Raw genomic sequence first — 12,694 nt, forward strand, 5'->3', positions numbered from 1 at the left:
ATTGCTGTCTGCTTTAGTTCCTCATCTGTAATATGGGAAGAAAAGAGTTGCGATAATTAAATGAGTTATGTGGGAAAAGCACTTAGAACAATTCCTGACTCACTGATGTCATTATCACTATTATTGCTTTACAGGGTTGATGATTGTATAAATGGTTTGATTTTGTACTCAAGTATTATTAATTGAGTTGATCCATTTTATGTATGTATGTATGTATGTATGTATGTATGTATGTATTGAGACAAGAGTCTTGCTCTGTCACCCAGGCTGGAGTGCAATGCAGAGAGCTCGGCTCACTGCTACGTCTGCCTCTCGAGTTCAAGCTATCTACCACGTCAGCCTCCCAAGTAGCTGGGACCACAGGTGCATGCCACCATGCCTGGCTAATTTTTTTGTGTTTTTACTAGAGACGCAGTTTCACCACATTGGCCAGGCTGGTCTCCAACTCCTGGGCTCAAGTGATCTGCCCACTACAGCCTCCCTAAGTGCTGGGATTACAGGCTTGAGCCACCATACCCGGCCTTGACTTGATCTATTTTTTAAAAGGATACTAATTTGTAGGCCAGGCGTGGTGGCTCATGCCTGTAATCCCAGCACTTCGGGACCCTGAAGTTGGGGAGTGGGGGAGTCATTGCTTGAGTTCAGGAGTTTGAGATCAGCCTGGGCAACATAGTGAGACCTCGTCTCTACAAAAAGTGAGAAAAAAAAAAAAAAAAACCGGGCAGGGTGTCTTGTGCCTGTAGTCCAGGCTACTCGGGAGGCTGAGATGGGAGAACGCTTGAGCCCTGGAGTTCGAGATGGCAGTAAGCAGCGATGGCGCCAAGGCACTCCAGTCTGGGCGACGGAATGAAACCCTGTCTCAAAGCAAAATTAAATTAAAATTGAAACGGGGCAAGAATCCCTGTTGTGAGGAGTCAAAAGTTGGCTGTGTCCTCTAAGACCCTCGGAAAAAATTAATGTGAAGGCTGTCAAGAGGCGGAAGGAGCACCAAGTAAGCTCCTTTCCAATCCCTGAGGCCAGGCACAGCGGGACGCTTCTCCTCCCCAACAGCAGAGGGCAATGTGGCCGGCGGCGACCCCGCCCGACCATGGAGACGGCGCTCTGTCCGCCAGGCTCTTCCTCCTCCACGTGGGGACGCAGGATGGCGGCGGCGGTGGCGGTGGGTGTGCGTGGATGGGGCGGGGGCGGGGGCGTCGCGGCGGCGCTCGGGCCCGGGTCCCTGAGACCGGAGGGAGGCAAAGTGGAGCCTTTCTGGGAGGGCGACGAGGCTGACTGCCGTCCCGCTTGCTCGCGCAGGAGGAGGCGGCGGTGCCCGACGTTCAGCGGTTGCTAGTGCAGTTCCAGGATGAGGGCGGGCAGCTGCTGGGCTCCCCGTTCGACGTGCCCGTGGACATCACCCCGGACAGGCTGCAGCTTGTGTGCAACGCGCTACTGGCCCAGGTGAGTGGCTGGCCAGGTCGGCCTCGCATCTCTTCCCCCGAGCGGGCGCGGAGCGGGGGAATCAGATGACTAGGATCTGCGGTTGAGAGTCCCCTGCTAACCGACTGTGGCGACTCACCTGGTGTGAGTTCCCACCTATGTCTGGGGGGTTAGAGATGGAAACTGTGGCAAAGCGCTTTACACGCCGATCATCGGGGTCCACCTGCGGTGAAGGGCCTAGCTTTGAACGCATTGGATGCTGTATTTCGTTGATAATTTGTCACAGCCCCCCAAGATGGGACACATTAATATCTCCATTTTATATCGTGGCCCGGAGGGACTGAGCTATTTGCACGATGCTATGCAGTAGGTAATAGATTTGGAATTGGAACCCAAAACTATCTGAATACCCATGCTTTTAACCTTTAAGCCAGTGTTTACTGAAATGCTGCCCTGGGGAGAGGGAAGGTCCTTAAAAATGCAGTTCCTGGACCCCACCCCAGATTTACTAAATCAAACACTGGGATAAAACATTCAGGAGGTCTACATTTTTTAACGGGCTTTTTGGGCGCTTCTTATACAAATATAGTGTGGTGTGGTGGTTTGGGAAACACTGCGTAATGCTGTATGTTAATCCTATCTTGGACCTAAAGAAGCTGAATTAATCATTGGCAATAGGACATTGAACGAATTACTTAGTTGTTCTGAGCCTCTGCTTTTGAAACTGTTGGTGGGAATATTAGTGTCTACTTCCCAGGGTTGTTATGAGATTTCAGGCCAGTCTCACGCCTGTAATCCCAACACTTTGGGAGGCTGAGGCGGGCAGATCACTTGAGGTCAGGAGTTTGAGACCAGCCTAGCCAACATGGAGAAACCAGTCTGTACTAAAAATACAAAAATTAGCTGGGCATGGTGGCAGGTGCCCGTAGTCCCAGCCTCTCAAGAGGCTGAGGCATGAGAATCGCTTGAACCCAGGAAGCTAAGGTTGCAGTGAACCAAGATCTCGCCACTGCGCTCCAGCCTGGGTAACAGAGCAAGACTCCATCTCAAAAGAAAGAAAAAAGAATTTCAAAGTGCGGTGTAAGTGTCCTATAACTGCTGTTCAGTGATTTAAAAGGTCTTGCTGGTCTGGGCTTAGTGGCTCATGCCTGTAATCCCAGCACTTTGGGAGGCCAAGACAGGTGGATCATCTGAGATCAGGAGTTTGAGACCAGCCTGGCCAACATGGCAAAACACCGTATCTACTAAAAATACAAAGCTTAGCTGGGCCTGGTGGTGGGTGCCTGTGAGCCCAGCTACACGGGAGGCTGAGGCAGGAGAATCACTTGAACCCAAGAGTCAGAGGTTGCAGTGAGCCAAGATTGTGCCACTGCACTCCAGGCTGGTTGACAGAGCGAGACTCTGTCTCAAAAATAAATAAATTAATAAATTCAAAATCTTGCTCAATGGGCAGTGATGGGCATATCCCTAGCCCGGTGGCTGAAAAGAATTAGCTTCATCTCCCGCAGCTCAGTGGAGAACTTTCTTGGCAGAGGGTGCCCCTGCACATCCTTTGATGCAGGGTTGCCCTTTACCATTGCCCTTCAGGAGGATCCCCTGCCGCTGGCTTTCTTTGTCCAAGATGCTGAGATTGTCTCCTCGCTGGGGAAGACGTTGGAGTCCCAAGCAGTGGAGACGGAGAAGGTCCTAGACATCATCTACCAGCCACAGGCTGTCTTCAGAGTCCGGGCCGTGACTCGCTGCACCAGCTCCTTGGAGGGTCACAGTGAGGCAGTCATTTCTGTGGCCTTCAGCCCCACAGGAAAGTAAGGACAGCTGCAGACTCACAGAGGGGGTATGTGGGGGTGTAGTTCCTGGTGTGGGGAGGGTCCCCCAGAGTTACAACTGATGGAGCCTCAGGGTTGCCTACCATAGACCCAAGCTCTGGACTCAGCTTGCAATTAAGTGATTTCCACAGTAGGGCATGGTCCCCAAAGACTAAGGACCCCTGCCTGGGACAGACCTTTCCTGGACTTGATTTCTGAAGATCTGAGCTGCGTGACTTGTATAACTCAACCTTTCTGAGTTAATTTTTCATCTGTGAAACTGGGATTGATTGCTTCTCTCAATTTTATGAAGGTGTTGAGAAGCTTCTTCAAAAGCTGCTTATAGCTCTGGAGAGGAAAGAAACGGTCTCCTGAGGTACTCTTCCAGATGGCAGCATCAGTATCGTCTTTCTCCTTTTTAGGGGAGAGGGGAGTCCAGTTCCATATTCTGTTCACAGAAAGTGATTGACTCGGTGGCAGAAATGCACATACGCAGTGTTGGTCATCCTCTCTTCTTCTCCAGGTACCTGGCCAGTGGCTCTGGAGACACCACTGTGCGCTTCTGGGATCTCAGCACAGAAACACCGCATTTCACATGCAAGGGTCAGTATGCAATTAGCCATTTAGGTGGTCTTTTTTTTTTTTTTTTTTTTTTTTTTGGGAGACAGGGTCTTGCTGCTCTGTTGACCAGCATGGGTCATCATGGCTCACTTGAACTCCTGGGCTCAAGCAACTCCCCTACCTCAGCCTCCAGAGTAGCTGGGACTACAGGCCACTATACCTGGCTTGTCTTTGTTTCGTAGAGATGAGGGTCTCAATTTGCAGGTTACAACCCCTTAATAGTTAGCGGCTGTCTCTTCCTAGGTAGAGACCACGTCCTTGAGCCCAGCCAGCCCCTTAGACACAAGCAGAACTGTGCAAAGGAGTCAATATGGGATGTAGGGAGAGGCTGACTGACTGGTAGCAACAGATTGCGACCAGGCATGGTGGCTCATGCCTATAATCCCAGCACTTTAGGAGGCCGAGGCAGGCAGATCACTTGAGGTCAGGAGTTCAAGACCAATGTGACCAACACAGTGAAACCCCATCTCTACTAAAAATACAAAAATTAGCCAGGCACGGGGGCATGTGTTTATAATCCCAGCTACTCGGGAGGCTGAGCCAGGAGAATTGCTTAAATCTAGGAGGCAGAGGTTGCAGTAAACCGAGATGGCCCCACTGCATTCTAGCTTGGGCGACAGAGTGAAACTCTGTCTCAAAAAAACAAAACAAACGAACAAAATTTCAGATTTCTGGGTCCTACCCCCAGAGTTTTAGCTCTATCGGGCCTGAGAATTTCCGTTTCTACCAAGTTCCCAGTGATGCTGATGCTGATGCTCTGGGAATCAGACTTGAAAAACCTCTGCTATACCACAGATTAGTTGAGTGACCTTGTGTGTGCAGGTCATGTTCCCTTTCTGAGCTTCAGTTTTCTCATCTGGAAAATGGGGATGATAATTCTCACTTTGCTCCATACTTTAGAGCCCTTATAAGAATAACAAGGGATGACATGTACGAAAACACTTCGCATTATGTGTCACATAAGGAATCATTAGAGAGTGATGGTGTTATCTGTGCAGCAAGATGCACAGCTCTAACACTTGGGGTGCATTCTCTCCATCCCTAGAAAGCCTCATCACTCCTTTTGTTTGATCATTCATTTATTCAAATGGTTAAGGAGTACCTGGCACCTGCCAGGCATTGTTGGGTACTGGAGATAAAGAGACTTAGTCCCTTACTTCTCCCTCTTCTGCTTTCTTAGGACACAGACACTGGGTCCTTAGTATATCCTGGTCTCCAGATGGCAAGAAGCTGGCCTCAGGCTGCAAGAATGGCCAGGTAGGTGGTGCTCAGGGTAACAAGCAGAGACTGGAGGGCTCCTTTGCTAGGGGACAATTCAGAATCTGGTTCTGGAGTCATCGGGGAGGGTTGGGTGGGAAGTGGTAGGCAGGGATTTTTGGTGGAGCCAGAGACCTGTTGGGGAGGATTATTCACTGAGCTTCTGTCCTTCAGATTCTCCTGTGGGACCCAAGCACAGGGAAACAGGTGGGCAGGACCCTCACTGGCCACAGCAAGTGGATCACAGGCCTGAGCTGGGAGCCCCTCCATGTGTAAGTGACAACGACCAAGCTGGGACAAATGAGGAGTCAGGGGATCAAAGCCATCCACCTTTCCTGCTCAATGCATAGACGTTTTACATGAGGGGATGAGATGGGTAGCCTGAATGACCATGATGGCTTGGCAGGCATGGGAGACAGTCTTCCAGGTACAGAGCTGCGTTGCTGCTTGGGAGAGGCTGCTCATCACAGGGCCTGCTCATTGCAACCACCTTGCAGTGCAGCCAGGTCTTGGTGTCAGAAAGCTGTCAAGAGATTGTCCATGGCCTTGAATTGGGAATGGGGAGGTGCCGTGGGGAGACAGGTGTTGGCCATGTCACGGATGAGGTCACATCTCCCTTCTCGCCAGGAACCCTGAGTGCCGCTATGTGGCCAGCAGCTCCAAGGATGGCACTGTGCGGATCTGGGACACAACTGCAGGCCGCTGTGAGCGCATCCTCACCGGACACACCCAGTCGGTCACCTGTCTCCGGTGGGGAGGGGATGGACTTCTCTACTCTGCCTCCCAGGACCGCACCGTCAAAGTCTGGAGGGCTCATGACGTAAGAGCTGGGAGGGTTCAGAAACCAGTCCAGAAAATCTCAAGTCACAAGATGCTTGCGCTGGAAACAACCTTGACATCAGCGAGTCCAGTGTTGCCCAGATGTGTGCTGGGAGCCCTGGTCAAGGGAGGTGTTTGGGGAACGAGGAGTTGTTTGGTTGGTGCTACACCACAGTAGAGATGCCAGAGTCCCCATGGGATCGTCACGCTTTGGAAATGCCTGCTGTAGGAAGCCTGTTGCCCTTTATCAGACCCACCATATCCCAAACTTGCTAGACTGGAGCCTTTTCCTCTGACACACCTAACTCCTCTTCTATGAAACATTTTCATGATCTGGACTCCATTTTACAAACAGGGAGAGACTTGACCCCAGAGGGGTGGTTTGATTAGGATCACAGTGAATGAGTGTTGGTGATTCTTAGTGCTGTACCACCCATCTCCTGGGGCTAATCTCCCAGGGATGGGGAGGGGTATGTGCATCTGACCTGATTCACTCTCCCCTAGGGTGTGCTGTGCCGGACTCTGCAAGGCCACGGCCACTGGGTGAACACCATGGCCCTCAGCACGGACTATGCCCTGCGCACTGGGGCCTTTGAACCTGCTGAGGCCTCAGTTAATCCCCAAGATCTCCAAGGATCCTGTGAGTTATCGGGAGAAGGAAGAGCCAGGGCTGCTTGGGAAGGGGCCAGCTCTCTAGTTTAATGGGGAGTGTTTGCTCTCTGTGTCAGATTTTCTAATTGGCCTTGTTGCTCATCCCTTTTCTCCCTGTCGGTACCTGGACACAGTGCAAGAGTTGAAGGAGAGGGCTCTGAGCCGATACAACCTCGTACGGGTGAGTGCGTGCCAGCCACATGTACCCCCAGCTCTGTACAAGTCCTTAGCCAATCACTACAACCCTCTCCGACCCCTCTCCCTTCTAGACCCAGCTCAGAATGTACCTATTTCAGAAAGTTGTTCTTCATCATCCTGGTTTGCAATCCTGAAATCTTAATGTGCTAGGGATCATTTTATTTCATTTATTTGCTTATCTATTACATTTCCAAGATGCCTCTTTTTTTATTTTAGTTTGTTTTATTTAAGATGGTTTACACATTCAGATTCCAAGAATACAAAAAGGTAGATCTCGAAGTCTCCCATCTCTGTTGTAGCATCCAGTGCTACCAATATCCTTAGTCACCTTCCAGAGATTTGACATACACACATACATGTGTATGTATACAGCATATTTATAAGCACACACACACACACACACACACACACACACGTATATACATAAAATCCTCATTTTAACACATTATTTTGTGCCTTGCTTTTTCAGTAATTATGCATCTTTTTTTTTTTTTTTTTTTGAGACGGAGTTTCGCTCTTGTTGCCCAGGCTGGAGTGCAAATGGCGCAATCTCGTCTCATCACAACCTCCGCCTCCTGGGTTCAGGCAATTCTCCTGCCTCAGCCTCCTGAGTAGCTGGGATTACAGGCACACGCCACCATGCCCAGCTAATTTTTTGTATTTTTAGTAGAGACGGGGTTTCACCATGTTGACCAGGATGGTCTCGATCTCTTGACCTCGCGATCCACCCGCCACGGCCTCCCAAAGTGCTGGGATTACAGGCTTGAGCCACCGCGCCCGGCCTGTAATTATATATATTAATTTTTTTGTGTGTACGTGCCTGTGGAGTTCCTTTTTCCTTTTAGGTGAAGTGTCTTGCCTGGGGTCACATGTGAGTGAGTGGCCAACCCAGTCTGCATGGCTCTTAATGCTGGCCTCTCTCTGTCCCTGACATTAAGTAATCAGGATGTATGTTTGCTTCCAAAGTCGGGCCCCCCCTCCTTCTTCCTGAAACCACACCCAACACAATGTGCTTTCTGCCTCCCCTAGGGCCAGGGTCCAGAGAGGCTGGTGTCTGGCTCAGATGACTTCACTTTATTCCTGTGGTCCCCAGCAGAGGACAAAAAGCCTCTCACTCGGATGACAGGACACCAAGCTCTCATCAACCAGGTGCTCTTCTCTCCAGACTCCCGCATCGTGGCTAGTGCCTCCTTTGACAAGTCCATCAAGCTGTGGGATGGCAGGACGGGCAAGTGAGTCAGGGCGGCGGAGGGGGGGCGGGGGTCCTGCTCCTCTGTAAGGAATGGATGGTGGGAGGGGCTTAGCACTGTCACTTACTAGCTGTGTGGCCTTGCCAGGTATTTGGATATTCTAATTTTCTAAGCCTCTGTTTCCTCTTTGGTAATATGCAGACCCCCTACTTCTCAGCTTTGTTACAGGGGTTTTTTGTTATTGTTGAGACGGAGTCTCACTCTATCACCCAGGCTGTGTGTGAACCCAGGAGTGCAATGGCATGATCTCGGCTCACTGCAATCTCCACCTCCCAGGTTCAAGTGATTGTCCTGCCTCAGTCTCTCAAGTAGCTGGGATTACAGGCCCCCACCACCATACCTGGCTAATTTTTGTATTTTTAGTAGAGACGGAGTTTTACAGTGTTGGTCAGCTGGTCTTGAAGTCCTGAGCTCAAGTGATCTGACCACCTCAGCCTCCCAAAGTGCTGAGATTGCAAGTGTGAGCCACCAAGCCCAGACTAGTTACAAAGATTTAATGAAACAGTATGTTTAGGACCACACTAAGTGGTCACTAAAAATGCTAGTTCAGGTGGGCGCAGTGGCTTGTGCCTGTAATCCCAGCACTTTAGGAGGCCAAGGCAGGTGGATCACCTGAGCTTAGGAGTTCAAGACCAGCCTGGCCAACATGGCAAAACCCTGTCTCTACTGAAAAAACAAAACTTAGCCAGGCGTTGTGGAACATGTCTGTAATCCCAGCTGCCCCCAGAGGCTGAGGCAGGAGAATTGTTTGCACCTAGGAGGTTGCAGTGAGCCAAGATTGCGTTACTGCATTCCAGCCTGGGCAACAGAGTGAGATTCTGCCTCAAAAAAAAAAAAAGCTAGTTTATATCTTAGGAGAGAAGTGATCTTAGAGCTAGCTGAAGGGTTAGGGATGTAACCCCGGAGAAGGTGAATGGTAGTAGGTAGGTTTTATGTTACAGCTGTTACTTGGCCTTCCTCAAATTGTGGGCCACAGACCAACGGAATCAGCATCGCCTGGGAGCTTGATAGAAATGCAGAGTCCTGGGCCCCAACTCAGACCTTGTGGATCCAATTCTTCATTTTAATAAAGTTACCAGGTGACTCTGCTACGCTCTCAAGTGTGGGAACCCTTGGTGTGATGAGGCATGATGCCCTTGGGGTTAATCAGATCAGAGGAGAGGTAAAGGCACAGGCAAGGCGAGAAGAGGAGCCAGAGAAACCTTGGTGGGGCGAAGGGGAACCTCTGCGTCAGTCACTGCGTTTTCACACAGCAACCCTTGAACGTAGGTAGTAGTAGGTAATATGGCTCCTTTTTTTTTTTTTTTTTTTTTTGAGACAGCCTCACCCTGTGGCCAGTCTGGAGTACAGTAGCACAACCTCAGCTCACTGTAACCTCCACCTCCCGGGTTCAAGCGATTCTCTTGCCTTAGCCTCCTGAGTAGTTGGGACTACAGGTTCACGCCACCATGCTAAGTTTTGTATTTTTAGTAGAGATGGGGTTTTACCTTGTTGGCCAGGATTGTCTCGATCTCTTGACCTCGTGATCTGCCCACCTCAGCCTCCCAAAGTGCTGGGATTACAGGTGTGAGCCACTGCGCCCAGCCTTGGTTCCTTTTTAAAATAAGGAAACTGAGTCTCAGAGAGGCCTGATGGTTTGTCCAAACAGAAACAGCTAGACCGTGTTGACTTGAAAGTTCCAGGTGGGCCTGGCCCATTGTTACTCTGTGCCGCCTGTCAGCAGGCACCTACCTGCTGTTTGGGGAGAGGTCAAGCAGATGGGCTAAGCAGATGGCCACGCTGGAATCTAAGGCATGCAAAGCTGTGCAGCTATGGAGGTCTAGCAAGAGGAAAGCTACTCATCTGGAGACATAAATTGTAATGACTGGTAATGATTAAAATCGTCTGGGATGAGGACCAGGCAGTGTGATTTTGTAGAAGTTCCCAGGTATTTCTAACAGACAGCCAAAGTTGAGAACCACTGCTGTGAGCATAGGGGACCCTTCAGACATGTTGGAAGATCTAACTCAGACTAAGATCCATCGTCGTCTTCTCCCGGACCAGGTACCTGGCTTCCCTACGTGGCCACGTGGCTGCCGTGTACCAGATCGCGTGGTCAGCTGACAGCCGGCTCCTGGTCAGTGGCAGCAGTGACAGCACACTGAAGGTGTGGGATGTGAAGGCACAGAAGCTGGCCACAGACCTACCTGGCCATGCGGATGAGGTAGGGCCAACCCTCGGGCAAAGGAGGGGCAGGGATTACACCCTGGCTGTCTCCCTCTTACCACCCCACTTACCTTCCTCCTCTGCCTCCCTTAAGGTATATGCTATTGACTGGAGTCCAGATGGCCAGAGAGTGGCAAGTGGTGGGAAGGACAAATGCCTCCGGATGTGAGTGTGGGGGAGGTGGTAGTTGGCGTGATCGGCTCTCCTGCCCCTAAAGCAGTCTCTCTTTGTACACTTTCCCTTATGGTGTAGAATTCTGCAGGGCCCTCCAGGTGCTCAGACTGAGGTGTGTGGAGCCAGGTTCTCAGTGGGCAATTGGGAGGGCCACCAGAATAACAGACGCCATAAGACATCCTCTTTTTTTTTTTTTTGGTTTTTTTTTTTCTTTTTGAGACAGTTTCACTCTTGTTACCCAGGCTGGAGTGCAATGGCGCGATCTCGGCTCACCGCAACCTCCGCCTCCTGGGTTTAGGCAATTCTCCTGCCTCAGCCTCCTGAGTAGCTGGGATTACAGGCACGCACCACCACGCCCGGCTAATTTTTTGTATTTTTAGTAGAGACGGGGTTTCACCATGTTGACCAGGATGGTCTCGATCTCTTGACCTCGTGATCCACCCGCCTCGGCCTCCCAAAGTGCTGGGATTACAGGCGTGAGCCACCGCTCCCGGCAAGGACATCCTCTTAAAGGATGTGTCCGGGTCTTTCCCTCACTAGACTTCAGAGTCCCAAGACCCAGGTTCAAATCCTAGTTCTGCCAATGAGTAATCATAGAGAACTTGGTTCATCGGTCTCTTAGGAATTATCAAACCTTCCTAGACAGGAAGATCAAACATGGGAGGGTCAACACTCGGGGAGCTAAAGTGTTGTGTGCTTATAAGGGATCGTAACTGTTCGGTGGTGGGCATCCTGGGAGCCAGGCAGTGGGTGGGCAGCCTGAGTTTGGTTGGCCAGAGCAGGCACGATCGCCTGGCTCTTGGTGACTCTGATGGTGGACCACAGGCTGCCCACCAGTCGACACTGGGATTATGTGGCGGCCTCCCTTTCCTGAGGTGGAATCCCCACCCTGACACTCTTCCCTTCTCCACAGATGGAGGAGATGAGAAGACCCTCGGTCCTCTCCGTCCCCCGCCAGGACTCGGCCTCTGCCAGCCGCCTGCCCTGCCAGAGAACAAAAGGTGGGATGGCAGGGCACACACCCTCCCCACCAGTGGACCTGAGAGTGCACATGGCCTGCTGTCCTTGACAGACTCGAGTGGGGTCTTCCCACAGGTCCCCTGCCTGTAGCACCAGCCCACAGCCAGAAGTCGAAGGTCACAGGAGGTTGTCACCAACTTGGCCCCAGGCCACCACTCTGTACCTTGCTGGTGCAGGCAAGAGTGGAGGGCAGCCAGGCTCTGTGAGTGGGTCCTTAGTGTCAGCTCTGTACAGGGTCAGACCCCAGGTTCTGTGACCAAATGAATAACTTAGATTTTGTGTGTTCGGGTTCTAATTCCTTGTCCTAGAATCCTCAGGGCTCAGTCAAGGACTGGGCTCAATCAGTTTGTCCATCCCCCTCCCTTGCTCTGGACGACGCCAAAACCGCACTGACCAGGCACTTGCCTTCCCCCTCTTCCTCCGTGCCTGTAAGGGAGAGGCCAGTTGTGATAGTGGCCAAGGAGAATCTAGGGCCGTATTGTTGTGCACTACAGTAGGCACCGGCCACGTGTGGCTGCCGACGTGAACTAGAAGTGCAGTTCCTCGGCCACACTGGGTGAGGCCTCCAGTATTGGACAGCACACAAAGGTTTTTGTCATCTAGAGAGTTCTGCTGGCCAGCCTGCTCTAGGGGATGCCTCTGCCTTCCCATAGCACACTGCTTAAGGCCCTGCCCAGGCACCAAGCAGTGCCCTGGGCCCTCAGGACAGAGGTGGGGATGTTGATGGCTGTCCCAGAGGATTCCCTCTTGGATGGGGAGGCAGCAGTATGAGCTCTGAGCAGAAGTGGGTATGGTTGATAGGGAGGATAGTTCGTTGCCCCATGAGAACTTTCAAGTAGTGAAAGGAATCCCCACTCAGGTCTCAGACCCCAGGCTGACGTCTTGCTCCAAAGCCTCTGCTTACTCCCACATCCCATGCTAAGCTGGGTCACGGTATAAACTACTCAGATTGGGCTTCCAAACCATCCATGTATGGACTGCTCAGAACTTGCATCTTGCTCCGTCTCACCCTCCTCCAGCCCCGGCTGTGCTTTTGGGTTTTGCACGTCACCGAGCTGCGGTGCTTGGCCTCCACCTTTCACACCTCTGTCATGAGGCTGCGTAAGAAGCACACAGAGCCATCGGCCCCTGAGCTCCTCGGTGCCAGGTGCTTGTCTGCTGTGCTCACACTGCACCATGCCTGGAAGGTTCTCAAGCCCCCAAACTTCTGATTAGGAAACAGCACAAGAAGCTTAAATGATTAGCCCGCACCCTCACGTCTGGTAAGAGGAAAAG

At 51.4% G+C, this 12,694-nt stretch overlaps 1 protein-coding gene across 1 annotated transcript; it reads left to right on the forward strand.

Annotated features, from left to right (window-relative positions):
• Window positions 1-1,113: 1,113 nt before the first annotated feature.
• NLE1 (notchless homolog 1) lies at window positions 1,114-12,437 on the forward strand. The gene is made up of 13 exons (XM_003933044.3): window positions 1,114-1,159; window positions 1,297-1,440; window positions 3,007-3,224; window positions 3,748-3,827; window positions 5,026-5,102; window positions 5,277-5,374; window positions 5,730-5,922; window positions 6,426-6,561; window positions 6,707-6,753; window positions 7,800-8,002; window positions 10,064-10,223; window positions 10,320-10,390; window positions 11,313-12,437. The coding sequence occupies exons 1-13, from the start codon at window positions 1,142-1,144 to the stop codon at window positions 11,323-11,325; spliced, it is 1,458 nt and encodes a 485-aa protein (XP_003933093.1). The 5' UTR covers window positions 1,114-1,141; the 3' UTR covers window positions 11,326-12,437.
• The last annotated feature ends 257 nt before the right edge of the window (window positions 12,438-12,694 follow it).

This window comes from Saimiri boliviensis, chromosome 17 (genome assembly GCF_048565385.1).
Source record: "Saimiri boliviensis isolate mSaiBol1 chromosome 17, mSaiBol1.pri, whole genome shotgun sequence".
NCBI classification, from domain to species: domain Eukaryota; kingdom Metazoa; phylum Chordata; class Mammalia; order Primates; family Cebidae; genus Saimiri; species Saimiri boliviensis.